Source organism: Drosophila grimshawi, unplaced genomic scaffold, assembly GCF_018153295.1.
Source record: "Drosophila grimshawi isolate 15287-2541.00 unplaced genomic scaffold, ASM1815329v1 contig_311, whole genome shotgun sequence".
NCBI classification, from domain to species: Eukaryota; Metazoa; Arthropoda; class Insecta; order Diptera; family Drosophilidae; genus Drosophila; species Drosophila grimshawi.
This window is the reverse complement of record NW_025063098.1, coordinates 9,475,057-9,492,564: the sequence shown is the minus strand read 5'-3', so window position 1 is coordinate 9,492,564 and position 17,508 is coordinate 9,475,057. Positions and strand designations below refer to the sequence as shown.

Genomic DNA, 17,508 nt, shown 5'->3' with positions numbered 1-17,508 from the left:
TTCTGTTGTGAGCCTCTTTGCTCGCCGCTTACGTTCATTTTAATGAGCACAAACAAATAAAAATGTGTTGTCCTTTTGAGCTGCAGTTGCGCTTAAGGTGGAAATGTAAAAGAAATCGATTGATTGACATTTGTATGTATATATTGTATGCACGTCGATTGAGAGAAACGCTGTCATATTGTGAGGTCGGGGTCGCCTGCGCCAATAACATGACCCACGCCCACACTTTTGTGGTTTCCAAAGCGCCACCGACAGTGTTGCTATGACAACAAAATCAACGGCTTTAAATGGTCAGCGGAATTTGCTTGACTTTTGTTTTACATATATATATATATATATATAAATATTTTTACTTTTTTGGTTGGTTGGCATTTGGTATGGGCATATTTAAATTTGTGATCTGATATTTGATTCGTGAGTCATAATTAATAGGCAAATGTTGAGCTGCCGAGTAGCATTTGTAGCCGCTTTTCTTTTTGTGTTCAGCTCGTTGGCTGCACTGCGCCATTCTTATTTTTAGTGGCAGCTATAAAATATTTTCGATTTCTTTTGATATAAAATTAAAACAAACAATCGGGTGGCTCTATCAATTTGTTGCTGTTGCTGTTGCTAGATACATTTGCAGCTGTCGCCGTTAACGGCTGCACTTGTGCCAAATACAATTTGTTAACGGCACAAACTAAAAACATGTCGCGGCGCACACGGTGCACATGGTGCATACGTAATTTGCCTATTTTAACAGTTAGCAAGACTCGCAATGTGTTCGCTCAAAAGCTGATAATGATGCTGATGCAATATGCTTAAATTACTTAAGTGCATCAATTTCAATGTTGCAAGCAACAAGAACATTCAAACAGACAAAATCAATAACGAAAAACATCGATTTTCTGCAGAATTAATACATAAACAAGAAAATTTCAATTGTGTATAATGGAACAGAAAAAACAGAAATAATTGGTATATTTTGAATGATGATCTTATTTTGGACAAAAAAACAACAGACAGCCAACTTTTTTAAGCAATATGCGTTGCGAAATAATCTTTTCTTGCGAATAAAATATAAATTTATTTATAATAGAATATAAATAATAAAATACAAATTTGTATACAATTTATAAGGCAGATAATTACTATTTCTTGCTAGCTTTTCTCGATTTTCAAAAACATAAATATTTTTTTTCAACATCGAAATTTATATCTAACCTATGAGCCTGATTTTGATTTGTTCTTGCTTCCTTTTCATATTTGTGAATTTATATTTCGTTTATATGGATATTTTTCCTAGCTTATGTCTTATATTTAAGGCGTAAGTGTTTCCAATAAATTAAATAAGATATAATAAGATTAGAGAAACAGTGAATAATAAGCATGGGTGTGTGTCATTTTCATACTTTCATTAATTACTTGGTTGATCTAAAATATTCCATAATTATTTGTTTATTTTCAAGTTGAGTTCTTTACAACTTTTTTTACTTTAAAATCAATTTGATTTATCGAATGCTCACTGTAGTTAAACACACATTTTCTAGCGGCATTTAAGTTTCAATTGTATATTTCTTTTCATTTTGGCTGCGATCCAAATTAGCAAAACACATTTTACGCAGAATCAGGTCGTCTTCTTTTTTATTTTCATCCTACCCCCTTTGTCATGGCCAATATCTTGTTGATTTTCAATTTTCCACCATTTGCCGAATGCTTGCCGTCAAAAAAAACGAACATAATAATATTTTGCCTCGGCGTCTCCGTGTTTCACTTGTTGTTCTCACAAAAGGGAATAAGAATTCACGCGGCCAACGCTGCGTATGAGCAATGAGGTGGTTGAAAGACGTCGCGACGTTATCGTCATGAAAATAATTTCACAGACCTGCAAATTGGTAAGGAACATTTTGACAAGGGTGTATGGAGTCTATGGGTATTTCAGCAAGGAAAGCTGGCGTCGTTCTTTGGGGGCGCGTCTGCAAAAGTTGGTATTCTGGTTGATTGTGCCCCGCCCACCGTTTTGGTTTTAGCTCGGCAATTTGACGGGAATTACAAACAATAATGCGCCCCGTTAATAGCCGCCGCGTCGCCGATGCCTGGCAGACATCCCAAGTCAACCCAGCCCCAGTCTGCCAGAGTCTGGGCCTGCATAGCTGTGGATGCTTTAAATTTGGTGTGTTGGAATGATATCTATACATTCAAATTAATTAAAGTGGATGCCATACTAGGTGGCGACTGTTGAGTTATGTCCTCCATTAGTTTAATCGAAAAGGATGCCAGCTAAATCAGCATAGCATACAGAACACACGGCCCCCACAAATGTACATTTTTACATTTGTCCATAAATGGCAACTGCAATTTCGTTGCTGTACCAAACTGGACTGGAGTCGCTGCCGAGGGTCAAATGGGACCACATGGCGCGAGCACACGATGTCGACCAGAAGGGCTGTACTACGAAATTGTTGGCACTTGGCTGCATTTTGGGTTCAACAAATTGCTCACGGCCGGAGCAACCGCAGAAGCTGATGTTCCTGCACCCAGTAAAAATGGCCTGAGAGGGTATGCTGAAGTTTTGCACATGTGACAAGCAGTAGAAAGCATCCCCAACCCCATAAACCATATGTATTCTTTATTAGCATCAACAGTCAAGTCAATCTTTGCATGGTGATAGCTGTTTATTTGACCATCTCTCATCGTCTCTAAAAGCTATCAAACCTCCTATTTGTTTTTCTTAAATCAATAAGAACCTATTTTCGATTTTTCCTCATATATTGACGATTTTAAACGCTAAAGGTAAAAAAAAAAAATAGAATAGAATAGTATATATACAAAATTCAATATATTTCACTAATTTTGTATGTTTGTATACATTTCGAAAGGCGCCCTGAAATTGCGAAAATCACCTTAATATTTATGAACATTTAATGAGAAGTCTTAAAAAATGAATGTTTAATAATTATTCATTTTTTGAGTGCATACACAAAGTAACTACGAATGTATTTTAAGCAGGGTATCTCATAATCCATCACTCGTGTTACTGCTGTTGTTGTCACAGCCGGCGTCGGCATTTTTGGCATTATTAGAATTTGTTCGAGTGTAGCTGCTGGAGTGACTTTTATGCGTTGCGATGGATGTGGGCTCTCTCGGCATGTCCGATGGCCTGTGTCCTGACTCCAGTCTACTGTCTAATGTATGTCCGTTGGGCTATCAACCCTGCTCCGGACACAGTGGCTCATTTTTGTCGTTTCTCACGTGCGCAGCATGTCAGTCTGCCAGTCAGTCAGTCGATCTGTCTGCAACGGGCCGAAAGACCAAAATGTCCGCACGGAAGTCCTGTTTGACCCTTCATTGGCCGATGGGTCTAAGGACTTTCACCACATTCACCGCATATTTTTTTTTTTTTAGATTTTCCCGTTGTCAGCTCGGCAATAACTCAATTTGGAAGCAGTCTTCGACACGCATTCTGTATCAAATGCATAACTGTGAAGCGTATAATGAAAACATATGTATACATTCTTGTACAATGTGTATCTATCAGATACTATACAGATATTAATGTATACGTATTTATTTTATTTTCTTGGAAAATTGGCAGTAATTTAAGCGAACTTGTCGTCATTTAGCGATCTACGAAATACAAACAACATTTTGTTTATAAATAAATGCACAACATATGTGTGTAAATATTTGGCTTTGTAGATTGCCAGCGTGGGCGATCCAACCAGACCCAGGGGCAGCCCCGGATAATTTGCACAGCACACACAACGCTCAAAACGGGCTAGAAAAACCAAAATCGACCCGCACCTTTGCCATAAACAACGGCAGCAACAGGAAAGTAAGATCCACAAACCTAATTAATGCTATTTACCTATAATTTATTTACGAAAAATTCAAGAAAAGACTCTTGTTTGAAGAACTTGGTAAAGTAAGGAACAAACAGTATTTATATATGTATATATAAGAAAAAGTAATTATTATGTGTATGCATTATTGTTAGTAATTTGTTTTGTTTCATAATGCTAATAATAAAAGCTAAAAGGGAGAATGAATATCAAAGACGCACGTCTATTGGGATACTTGAAACCTTGTACAGAGATATATGTATTTATGTATATATATTTATATTTATTTTTACGTATTTCAGGCTAAAATAAAACAATGTATTTTATGGCTTCTATTTATATTTTATCACTAGTCTGATTATGATTACAAATCAGAAGAAGATACAAGTTTAATTTAAAATTAACAATATATAAAATATTTTCGAATAAGTTACAGTGAAATGCCATATTCTTACATCACCCATTTATATTTATATATTATTATATTTTAATTGATTTTTTTAATTGTGATTTTACTTTAAATTTGATGCGTCTAAAATGCATACAACAAATTAGTTAAATAAACATTAATTTGAATTTTTCTGTTGGTTTTTCTTCAGATTATAGGCGTTTGAATATAAGTTAGAATAAGTTACATTATTAATCGCTGAAAAATGCTCAATGTAACAATACCATTATTTTTGCAGATCTGTTGAGATCTGCAGATCAATGAAACCAAAATGTTAATTTTAAATTTTCATTGTTTTTCTTTAGATCGAAGATGAAATGAATTTCCATATAAATAAAATATTGTTTTCTTTAAATAAAGGGAATAATGTAGTCGACCACTCGTGTCTAGACCATTCTATAACATGTCTATACAATTTTGCTTGACACGCCAATAAACATTCATCAGCGTGCATGTTGCATGTCATTTGCATTGTTGTGCACAATTTTTGCCTTGACATGGTCCATAATGGCCAATAGTTTTTGGTCAGCTGCGTCGACTTTGCCTCGACAGTTGAGACTTTTTCACTTGTTTTTCTTTTCGATTTTGAGCGCTGATTACACTTTGCAGTCAAGTTAAAGCGGAAAATTTGAGCAGCGCTGGAAATCGTAGTGCAGTCGACTGCCGGATGACGGAAGTAATCATCATCATCCTACTGGTCGTATATAGTTGTCGTTGGCATCGTTGGCTTTGGCAAACACGCACATGGGGCGCCACCATTTCGCACACAATGCAAAGTTGTGATTGCAATTGTGTCGCCTAACTTTGACTCCAACACTCCCTCCGACACCGAGCTCCGGGTACGGGCGACGATGACGTAGACGTGGCTGGCGATAAGCCTCGACTTGGCTGGCAGTTAATAGTTCCGCAAACAGAGGACAGACCCAAAATGAAAGTTGCTCAACTGCAAATGCTGCAGACTTGGCTTGAATTGATGGCGGAACTTGCAAACTGGCTGGCGTTGGCCAATGTCGATCCATGCCATTATATTGCAATTATGCGAGCAACCCCCACCGAAATGTCCTTCGCATCTTTGCTGGATGTTTCCACCCTTGGCGACCGTAGGACATTGCACACCATGACGCCGCAAAATTTCGTTTTTGGACAACAATTTATTTGTCCAGTGAATACACTCAAAGAAACGGGTTTTTAATAACTTCGAAGTCGTCAAAGCATTTTAAGTATATTATAATTAATATTTATCTGAACATTTTTAGATCTTTCGAAACTGCTATTCTAAAATTCAGAAAAAACATTTTATTGGTAAATTCTAAAAAATTTACCTTGTGTTTTTAAAAACAAAAAATGAAAGCTTTAAATGATAACCCTGGTTTTTAGAACCATAAAATCGTGCATGTTGGCAAATTCACTTTCAAAAAATTCCCAGTAATAAAAAGAAAACCGGTGAGTTCAAAAAAAACTTGTACCAAAAGTATGGTAATTTATGAATTTCTAGGTCGTATTTTTATTCTCTGTTAACGAAGGGTTCATAGTATATTGGTTCTGTGCAATGTCTGTCATGCTGTCTGTCCGCTAGTCAGTCTGTATGAACGCAACTTTTTCCGACACCCTTTGAGATAGAGATTTAAAACTTGGAAAATATACTGATCTGTGCCCGGGACAGACAAAGTGTCAAAATTTGAGTGCTACATTCACTAGGAGGTTAGATAATCGATAGAATCGATAATCGCAAATAGATAAAGCCATATATCTCCTACAATTTTAAAGCTTTAGTCATCAAATTTGGTTTGTAGGTTGTTGGCGATGTCCTTCAAAGATCGACATCTATAATACGCGCACTAGGAACCTCCTGCCACCCTGTTCTGTGGCATCTGTTATCAGGTGGTATAAATTATGGTATCAGAGTATTTCGCAGCCGATTACACCCGACCGCAACGTACTCACATTTTTTCTCTGAGTGTTGTTAGTATCTATGAGTTGTTGTTATGTTGCCGCACGCGACCCAACAAACAATCTTTGCACGACGTTTGCAACGACAAGAACAGCAACAACATCGCAGCCAATAACAGCAGCAGCAGCAACAACAACAAGAGCAACATGGCCACATGTTTGTTGTCAACAAATATCAGCTCTAATTTTTATGCTGTGTGCCACTCGTTGCGAGTTGGCAGCTGCAGCCGCCATACAGATAAAATCACTGGCTCTGCATGTATGAAACTTATGGCAGTGACTAACTGAAGAAAACAGATACAAAAGTATCTATGAGTTGGTGTGCTCAAGCAACAGTATGTGCCCCTTATTTTGTGACTGTTGCTGTTGCTGTTGCTATTGCTGTTCATTTTGATGTTGCAATCCATGCCGTTTTTGTCGCAATGTCAAGAAACTTTTCCAGCCCTGCTTAAGCGTGCCACACAATAATTTAAAATCACTATAAGTAACTGAATTCCTTTTGTAAGCAGTGTAGTTCAGTCATTTAAAGAAAAAGCGACGAAATTATGTGAAAAGAATCTATATTAGTGATATAATCACATTTGCTTAAATTTAATACACTTGATTGGAATAAAATTAGCAAATAGTTAGCAGCAGCTTTCCAGTTGACCACAAAAAAATCTTGCCGAAAAATTGCAAAGATTTTCTGGTTTTTAGAAATAATTTCCTAATATTAAAAAAAAAAAATCCTGTGAACTATCTAAACGAAAAGCTAAACATATAAAAAACATTTGGGAAATTGGACAAATTTTTGTCAAAATTGTAGAAAAATTGAAAAATACAACCTTCAGATTTATGTTCTGAGTGTAGCAACAACTTTTCAATTCACATTAAAGCTTGCTTACAAATAGAAGCACAGATGCATCCAAGTATCTTGTCGTCCTGATCGAGTATATATAAATGTACTCACCATACATACTTTAAGTAATAAAGCTATAAATATCAGGCTGGCTGCCAATTATGGTTAAGAGAACTTTGAGTAGGGGTCAATGCAGCTCAATTAAATGTTTTGTTGAGGGTTTTTTGTGCATTCGTGCTTAAGTGTCGACGGAGAGGGGAAGAGTCGCTTTGTCGGCTGCTAATAGGGGAGCTTTCATTTTATATTATTTTTGTATATTCATAGAAGGGCAGCAACCCTCGTTTTGGTATCCCCCGTATAAGAATGTGACTGCCTTGAGTTGTATACAAGTCAACTTGTATATAGAATTTTAATCAAGTCTGCTTGACTCAATAGTGCTCTATTTTGCCATAATTCGCTTAAAGTAGATGTGTACTTGTTTCTATGTATCTTTAAGTGGCCAGCCGACTGGGACCAGTTGTAGATATATACATATAATTATATGGCTTTGCTGCATTCGCACGTCCAACTGAAGTGGTTATTGTTGTTATGATTGTGCTGTGTTGTTGTTGTTTACCCACTCGCCATATCTTATCGTCTTATCTGGCATACCAAAGGCGCACTGCTGCTGATGCTGTTGCATACACATACATATGTATATACAGACATACATACATATGCACACTCGCCACGGGTTTTTTCCGAGTGTATGTGTGTTTTTTTTATAAAGATATTTGAATTGAAACTATTGTAATTAATATGAGTGCGCAACGCCTCAATGCTGTCAGTATAAGAACATTGTTTGCTTTCTGCGGTCTATCAATAAAAAAATGTGAAGCCCCAGCAAAGAATATATGTGTGTGTGTGTGTGTGCAAAGTCGGTGGAAACCCACCCGGAAGTCAAATCCCAGTTTGTCGTCTATGTAGACCGCTGTAATACGTTTTGGTTTTCATTTGGTTCGATTCACTCGTTTTGTTCCGAACTGTGAGATACACTCGCCCCGAGTATTTGACAAACCAAAAGAAACAAGATACATTCAACCAATTTCATATCCGTTAGCTAAATGTGTGTCAGTGTGTGTGTGTGTGTGTGTGTGTGTGTGTGTGGGCGGCTGCTGTTGTTGGCGCCGCCAAAGTGTTGTCGATTAATAACCGAGTCAGAGGCAGTTGGGCTAATGTTTTGTCAAGCATTTGTCAATGCACTTTGATAAGTGCCACTTTCGGCAAGAGGGTTGACAGCCCTCAGTGCTAAATAGTTCATTTTAACTAATCTTTCTCTAAGTATTTTCGTTTTATTTCTATAGCATTTTTTTTTTTAAGTTCTTCAACTCGTATAGCAGGAAAAGCTAATAAAAATATTTTTATAGTAAAACACGGCTCATAAACTATGTTTTTTTTTAGGTAAGACGTAGCTCGTTCATTATGTGACTCTTACTTTTATCTTTAGAGTGCTTAAGCGGGGAAAATAGTTTTTGACTGTATATGAGACATATAAATTAAATTCTTTCACTATCTAATCAATTTGATGGTGTATTGGTTACAAAAACCCAAAACCTAAGCTTTATTTATTAACATGCTGCTATTTATACGAGAAATGATTAAAAAAAAAGATAGATATGTGTTTTACTCAATTTAAAATGTAATTTTCACAAAGCAAGACAATTCACAGACAATAGTTCTTTCATAATTTGTCAAATAGATCTTTAATAATGAGCACAGAGACAAGCGGATAAAAAATAAATAAAAAATATTAGAAAACAAATATAAATAATATTTTCACAAGCTTTCTATTTTCCTGGCTTGGCGAATGAATTTTTAAAAATCGAATTTGTCTTAATGCTCTCTTACGTACTAATATAATTTATCAGTCAGTCAAACTGTCAGAAATCTATTTTTTTAAAGATTAAATAATGATGAGAATGTTATAATATTCTCCGAGAATTATTCTTATTTTCTGACACGTTCGGTCACTCAATCAGTCAGAAAAAGCAGTTATTTGTTGTTTAGCTTAAGTAAGGACAATAATTAATTGTATTCTCTGAGAATTATCCTTATTTACTGACACAAAGGCGCTTCGTTCGTTAATATTTTTAATTTTTACTCTTTGATCTGGCATTTAATGGATTGGTTGCTCAATTGGAAAATGTGAGATATGCAGGGAGAGGGAGATATTTGGAAGCCAAATGCTCTGGCACCGAACTCGTTCCCATTTCAAGCGACTTATTAATATTACAGCCGCAACAATTACCCCTCTGTTTGTTTGTACAATAATTAAAGTTGTAGTTTTTGTTATTGATGTGCTCAATGCATTGCGCAAATATTCCAAGTCAAAGTCCAATGGAGCAAAAAAAAACCGAAGCTGAGTGGAGGAAACTTGCTGTCTGAACAAAAAATCATCTTTTACTTGACTTCTTGCCCGGAATTTCGCTTGAAAATTTGCTTTACTTTTTGTGGCTGCTGGCAGTCGTTTCGTAACTTTTATTGCTTCTTCGCTAAATTGTCAATTGACTGAGTTTATTTTAATTTCTTTCTATCAAGTTGGGAGGAAATGTTGTAAGTTACAATTTGTAACAACGGTTTGTGCAGTGTTGATGCTTTTTCTGTAATTATAACGACTTCCCCTCTTTGTCAATACAAAATGTTTTCTATTTGTTTGACGTATCAGTATTTCACCTATTTTCTTGTCGCGCGGAGTAAGTTTAATTTCCACTCAATATACTACACACGTGTGTGAATTTCCGAAAGAAAATTAGTGTTGAAAATGAGCTTGTGTTCACTGGAAAAAAAAGCTATACCAATTACCTATCAGTCAGAACAAACTGTTGTACCGATTTTCACTGGGCTTTTATATAGTACTTGTTCAATTTCATACTGCGTAGTAACATTATTTGGTTTTCTCATATGCATTTAGTGCAATGCAAATATAATTTGATGCCATATAATACAACATGCCGGCATTCAAAATTATGGCAAATGGAAATTTGTTTGCATTTGATCAAGGCGTCGGGAAGGCATTAAACCGTTTCAAATAAATATTTGCAGCGTGGCGAAAAATAATAAATAATTTTACTGGGCCATCGGCGTGGAAATTTAAGCGGCCATATTTGGCAACATTTGTCCATGGGCTATAAACAGACACAAGATAAATACATATATGTTAATTTCTATGGCTACTGTAATAGTTGACCTGACGTCTTTGTAGTAGTCACGTTGGGTTAATAAACTTGTTGTCGCAATGATCATAAATCAACATTTCTTGTTATTCACTTTATTCTATATAGCATAACAAAAGCATTTGGCGTGCTCTCTCTCTCTCTCTCTTTCTATCTCTCTCTTTCTCGCTCGCCCGGACCATTTCTCACTCTAGCACAATGACTGCTACAGTCGCTTAAGCTGCTTACATATCAACAGCTTGTTGTCTGCCTCGTTTGACGCTTATCAATATATATATATATATATATATATAGAAATTGTGAATATATATATATCTTTATAGATATTTATATACACACTTGTATATATTATATACAAGCCTATTATGTTTATTTTGATTGTAGCTTTTCAAAGGAATGACCAACACAATAAAAATCAACATCAATAAGCTGACAAATGAAAAAGAATCAAATAAGCGGCAACAGACAAGTGCGCATCAGTTCGTTCAGTGATTTGGATTTGTCTTTAAATTAATTGGCGTACAAGTTACGTGTATAAGTATTGTCTTTTTAAATTTTTAATTTGTTTCCGTTTAACTCAATGGCATATTTCAAAAGAAAAAAATTATATATGTACATTTAATTAAATAATTTAATGCAGTTCACTCGTTTTTTTAATTACAATAAATTATAGATTCTAAGACCTTATATTTACGACGACTTCAAGCTTTCTATTGGGTATTTATTTATATTCCGATAATCGATAATAATCTCTGGGAATAAATTAAATTCAAGTTTTAAGAAACATAAAATTTGATAAATTGGACAAAGCTTCCAAGAAAAATAAATTGATATGTTGAGTTGCAAAGTTTATATTTTACTTCGAATAAGCCCGGAGAGATAATTAGCTCACATGATGTTTATAACACGTATTTTATATTGTGGATTATATCATAACTTAAAGAAAAAAAATAAAATAAATGGTTCTTTAGAGCTACTTACATGATTGAGGCGTGCTGCAATTTTGGCATGCTCCTCCTGGTAGGCCTTGCGTGCCTTCCGTTTGTCCTGTGAGAGATGGGCCAGCTTGTCGCAGATAACCTCGAGCTGCTCGGCATTAAACTTGAACTGTTTGGCCTGTTGATCCAACTCGTCCATATATGATCGCCAGGATTTAGTGATAAGACTGCCTAAAATGAGTCAAGCAAATAAAAAATAATTTAAATAAGTAAATACAGAAAACATTTTTTTGGTGTAATCAGAATTTGCTTATTTTTGTCTTGTGATTCATAACAGATCCAATGACATATTCTAATCAGCTCATTTGGTAGCTGAGTAAAAATCAAAAACTGACTTAAATGAATCATTTTGAGCGTGCCAGGCAAAAATTGCATAGGAGCCAGTTTTGTTATTGTTATTATTATTGTTGTGAATATTACGCTTTGATATATTATTAAAGCATTATATAATCCGGTAATAGTGAAGCAAAACTCGGCTAATTATAAACAAAATTAAAACAAATTACTTGTCGAGAGCGTCAATATGATGTGCTTCGTTAAGTTTTCAGTTAAACTACAAATTTGCTATATTGTTTCGTTGTTGCTGCTTGACTTTTCTCGGTCTAATTATCACGGCGGCCGGATTCAAATCGGGCTGCAAGTTCATGGTCAAGGTGAAAAGCAACTTTAAGCAGGCCAACAAAAACGTAGCTAAAGTGGCTGAAAACGGCAAATAAATATAAAAATAAAACAATTTACAGGCAGCAGCAGTTTGTGGCACTATCAAACAGACAAACAGATAAAGTGCACTAAATAATATGGCTTTCGTGTTGTTTTGGTTTTTTTCTTTTTGCATTCGCACCCAGCCGGTCCAGTAGCAAGGAGAGCAGCCGCAACCGAAAACCGTTTGGCAAGCCAAACTGACACGGAAAATTATGGCAATTATTTATTTACGAGAATATACGAGTATCCATTTTTGTATGTTTGTTTGTAGGTTTGTAGGTGCATGTCGAAAGGAGCCAGAGTAAAAGCAGCTGCACTCTGTCGACAGTTTGATGAGCTTAGTTGGCAAGCTTTGAGGCTGCATCTTTGAGATACAAACGTATAAACATAGCATGTGCACATAATAATAGATACACACATTTGTGTGTCTATGTACTAAAAAAAAATCTATACGAAAATTATAAATTACATATTCTATTATTTATTTATCCACTCAAAAAAAAAAATATATGGAATTTATAAATTCCAACATATCTAAATATGGAATATAAAATTTTTAAAATTCTAGTATTTATTTATATTTAATTTTTTAAATACGATAAATATATTTTAAGTGTATCAATAAATAATAATCAGAATAATAAAATGTGTTATTTTTAAGTAAGATATTCAGATTTATTATTTATTTAAAGCCCATTTTGAAAAGTTGATAATTTCACAGTTTATAATTCAGTATTTGTTTACTAGAGTCAGTTATTAATTATTTTTAATTTTTATTTGATTTTATTTCCAGTGGGCTCAAATCCACAGATTTTAAGAAACATTTTATTGAATATAATATTAGCATAAGGCAAGATTATAATAAACTTGATATATCGCCATCCTTGCCAATAGTCTAGTAACATTAATCGCACTAAAGAAGACGAAAATACGAACCAAGATCGACCAATTTGGATCACAAAACAGGCTTGCCTTCTTCCGTGTCCTTCTAGTGAAAAAGAAAACTGCGCATGTCTATTAACTTCATCTAAATTACATATCATATAATTCATATATTAAATATATATATGTATATAAATATATATATATATATATATATATATATATATATATTTATGTATTATTTTTTTGAGTGTAGTCTCTTCGGGTCCTGGCCATGCCACACAGGCAGGCAATTTAAAATAATGTGCTCGTCTGGCCATTATCTAAAACCATCTGAAATATATTTTACACGTCTTTTTATAGTTTGAAATTGAAATGCGATCAAGTCACGCGATTGTGAGGGTGGCATCTGCTTAAATACAATGAACATTAGCTGCAAGCTGTCAAATTCACACCAAACAAAAGTGGAAGCAGCAGCAACAACAACAACAACAACAACAGCAATTTGAACAGCAATATCAACAATCATTTATATCCCATTAAATGTCGCGCACTTTGAGCTTGCAACTTGGAATCGAGTTGAGTGACCAGTCGGCGTCGCAATGATGGTCAGTGAATATTCCCCTAGTCCCTAACCCGAGTCCGTGCCCCTGCCCCTGCCCCAACCACTGGCCGGCAGCCAGAGAAAGTGAAAGCTTTTTGGCGCATCACTTGCGGGCTTATCGACAGCCGACTCTTGTGACTAATGGCGATTGGCTGTCTGTCCGTTCGTCTGTGCAACAGCCGGGTCCGGCTTAAATCCGGACCCCACACACGTGAGTAATGCACAACAATCTGCGGCCAGACAGCTCAGCGTAAATTCCAAAACGTTTAAGTATGACATAGAAGAGTGCTGTGGCTTGGAAAAAAAAAATTGCCACATTTGCGTCTGCATTTGACGAAGAATGCTATAAACATCTGCTTACAACAAATGAAACACATCATAAGAATATCTGAGGTTCTGATAAATTGCGCAATTTATAAATTAACTATGCAATTATTCGACAATCTTATCGACTTCAAATGCTTTCCAACACCCAACAAATGGTGTATGACTGAATGTCATCGAATCTTCATCAAAACAATTCTAATTACAATCATTTTTTTCGTTCAATTAAATAGATTATCTATATAAATATCTAATAAATAGTTAACATTTATTAGTAATTTATTAAATTTCATTAATGAAGTGTGTAAATTAAAAAAAAATAATTTTATAAATAGTTTCAATTATTCAGATGGGAATATTTTAATTAAAAAACTAAACATTTTCCTTTTAGTATTCCGTAATTATTATATATCAAATCCAATCTTTATTGAGTTGTACAAGTTTTGGGGCTAATTAATCGGAATTTACATATTTGCGATTCAATACACTGATAAGAGATTCGACTACTATTAAACGAGCGATACTATTAAACGTTCAATTAGCTTATCAGCTGCAGCTACACAGCAAAATTGAATTGTTAATAGGTAAAAAAAACATGAGTGCTACATGCACGCGTATATGCATATAGACTTGTCTTTCCAGGTACTCATCTTCTAAATTGAAGTACAACAAAAAAGAATACTTATCGCTTTGATTTGTGGAAATTTTTTGAAGTATAAAATAATCATTACAAGAATTGATGTGCTTGATAAAAGTAGAAATTCATTTTGAGTATTCTGAGTAAAGATATCAGTATTTTTGAAGAACTCGAGCAATTAAAATTAGAATTTTCTATATGCAAACTACAAAAATGGAATGCTCCATTTAATAAATATTTGAATCTATTTTAAAATGTTTTGCGACCTGGGCGCCATCAAATGTTGAAGATTATAATTTCAAATAAATTTCAAGAATTTTCTTATATTATACAGAATGTAATATATATTGAATTAGACATTCCTTTTGATTGAGTTAATTTATTGTAATTTAATTTTCATATCTTTCATTTATGTATTCCCCATTAGAGGTTTTTTAACTATGATTATCCACAGACTCTAAGTTATATCTTTAACCTTAATTTTAATTTTAAATTATTATTATTTAAAACCAATTTTTTTTTTTTCAAGTTTTGCACTTTTTTCTGTTCACTTTGAATAAATAAATAAGAAAATATATAGAAAATTACTTGACTTACCTTGCATTTCATCAGCCCGATCGATTTTCAGTCCCTGTTGAGCGACGGCTGCCATTGCGATTGCGTACTCCTTGTCGCATTTGGCCTTCATCTGGATGGAGCGCTTCATGGTGTCCATGAGACGCAGTTCCGCATCCTGGCGCACGATCAGCGCCTCGTGCGCGGCGCGGCCCTGCAGGGCCGATGAGAAGCCCATTTTGGCTGTGTGTATTATTTTTAAAATTCGCGAAATTTATAATTGTTGTTGTTTTTCTTTTCTTCTTATTTTTTGTATTTTTGCCAATGAGTCACAATTGCATGCTTATATATTGCACGGGTCAGGCTAAAAATGAAACAGCAGTAAAAAAAACTTCACTTGAGAGAATTGCGCAACGCAATACAACACAACACACACGAATACACACACACACTACTACTACTGTGAAAAAAAAAGCACAGACATATGGCAAACACTTGTTGCATGCCAATATTTATGGCCATAAGCATGTGCGGCTTATTTCCACTCTCTTTTTGACACTTTGCCGTTTGATCGCACTCCGGCGTCTTTGCGACGCATTATTTTTTTCTTTATTTTTTTTCTTTTTTTTTTTGTTGACTGCCACTGGGGCCTTAAATATTTTTGTCACACACTCTGCGATACATATCTGTTGGTTGCATGTATTTGTATTTGTGCGTATTTGGATATGCTCGCAGCCAAAATTAACTTTCACATGCAGTAGCTGCCATTGGCATGCTTAACACACTGTTTTGCACTTGCCGCGGCATTTGCTTAATACACAGCTCGCCTCTTGATGATTAACGACATCATTATAAACGCTGCTGGCAACGAAAATTCCATATTTATATCTTGTTATTTTTTTAATTAGAGCTTTTTAGACATAAATTTGCATCGATTAAATGTCATTTAAAATTGGGTCTTAATTTGTATATTAATTCTTTCTATTATAATTTTTTTTTCTTGGCTGCTGAAACGGTTCGGTTCAGTTCAACTTTTCTTGAGAGTTTTTGCCGCAATTGCGTTGTTACTTGAAGTTGTTACTCTTTTCGCTGCAGAGAAAGAGAGAGAAAAAGAGAGAGAGAGAGAGAGAGAGAGAGAGAGAGGTAAACGTGTTTTTCCCGGCTCGCTGTTGCAGGCAAACAAAAATAAAGCGTCGACTTGTGAGGCAGTCGTCAATAATAAGGAATCTTACGGATACACACAGATACTGGTCCGCTGATACTGATAGATACTACTACTACCACTATGACAAGAGTGCGCTTGCAGCGCCAGAACAACAGTTTGATGTATTGTTTGTTTGCTTGTCTGTGCGTGTTGCTCGACTCCTCTAACATACACATACACACACACACACATACACACGTATTGGAGTTACCAAGTCAACTAAAACATAAACGGGTTAGACAGTAACAGCAACAATAACAGCCATAGCCAGAGCCAGACTCAGAGTCAGAGCCACAACAACTTCAACTGTGATGGGGAACATCTGCACTTACAGCTAAATAATAACAACAAGAAGCGCAACAGCAGCAGCAGAAGAACGTGTCTACACAAAAGCACCGTTACAAGTTAATATTATATAGAGAAGCAATATTCATTAGGATAAGCTTGCAAAATGTTTATAATGTACTAAGATCTGCTTTCGCATTCGTTTTATGAGCTCATTTGAAAACACACACAAATTTCAGCGCGCAAAACTTCGTCGATTCACTATGTACTATATATATCTGTATATAAATGTATATTATATATCAACATAAACATAAATAAATAGAACGTTTATGGATGCTTTATCAAACTGTTGAATGCGGAGCGGACGCGACGGTTACCATGGAGACAAGTTGCGTATCGTAAGATGCTTCGCCCTCACATGGCCAGTTCTCAACAGATGCCAGATGCCGCACACAAATCAAAACTATGGCAAGCCTCAACTTGCCGAACCGAACCGAATCGAACCGTTTTCTTCGAATGCTCAGCGCGAACTGAGCGCCGACCGACAGAGACGATGATGACAAGCCGTAAAACAGTCGCTCGTGTCGCTATGCGATGCGGCGAATGAGCATCGAGAGACATCGGGAGAACCGGTTATGCGCTACCCAATAAACAAATTCTAAACAACTGAAAGAGCTCTTGGCAAGCTCAATGTACTTCAGTTGTACTCGCCAGTGTTGTCTTTTTAGCCTTTTCTCACCCAAATTTGTATTTTGTTCCTTTTTAGCAGTTTTCAGTTTCCTTTGAACTTTAACTTTGAACTATCAGAATCGGAGAATTTGATTGTCGATAACGTAATTGGGCGTTGCTGGGCAATTTCTTATCAATATTGTAAGAATCTAGATGTAATACTGTATGAAAATAACATTGTGGAAAATATGTATCAGTAATTTCGTGTCTATAGATCTTATTGAGTTCCATACATAAAAATCCATTTATAATGAGAATAGAGTATAATTACCGAAGATAAAATACAAGACTACTAAGCTAAATAATTGCATTTCAA

At 35.3% G+C, this 17,508-nt stretch overlaps 1 protein-coding gene across 3 annotated transcripts in view; it reads right to left on the bottom strand.

Moving 5' to 3' along the window:
- The window catches only part of LOC6563299 (tyrosine-protein kinase Fer), a 36,970-nt gene extending 19,998 nt beyond the window's left edge, over positions 1-16,972 (bottom strand). For 2 of the 3 annotated variants that reach the window (XM_032736817.2, XM_032736818.2), the window contains exons 1-3: positions 16,841-16,967; positions 15,014-15,335; positions 11,251-11,438 (exon numbers count right to left, since the gene is read on the bottom strand). In XM_032736817.2, the coding sequence (XP_032592708.1) occupies positions 11,251-11,438; positions 15,014-15,209 (384 nt within the window). In that variant the 5' untranslated portion in view covers positions 15,210-15,335; positions 16,841-16,967. Of the gene's footprint in view, positions 1-11,250; positions 11,439-15,013; positions 15,336-16,840 lie in introns of all 3 variants that reach the window. The other variant, XM_001989842.3, reaches the window with a different exon arrangement.
- Between the last annotated feature and the right edge of the window lie 536 nt (positions 16,973-17,508).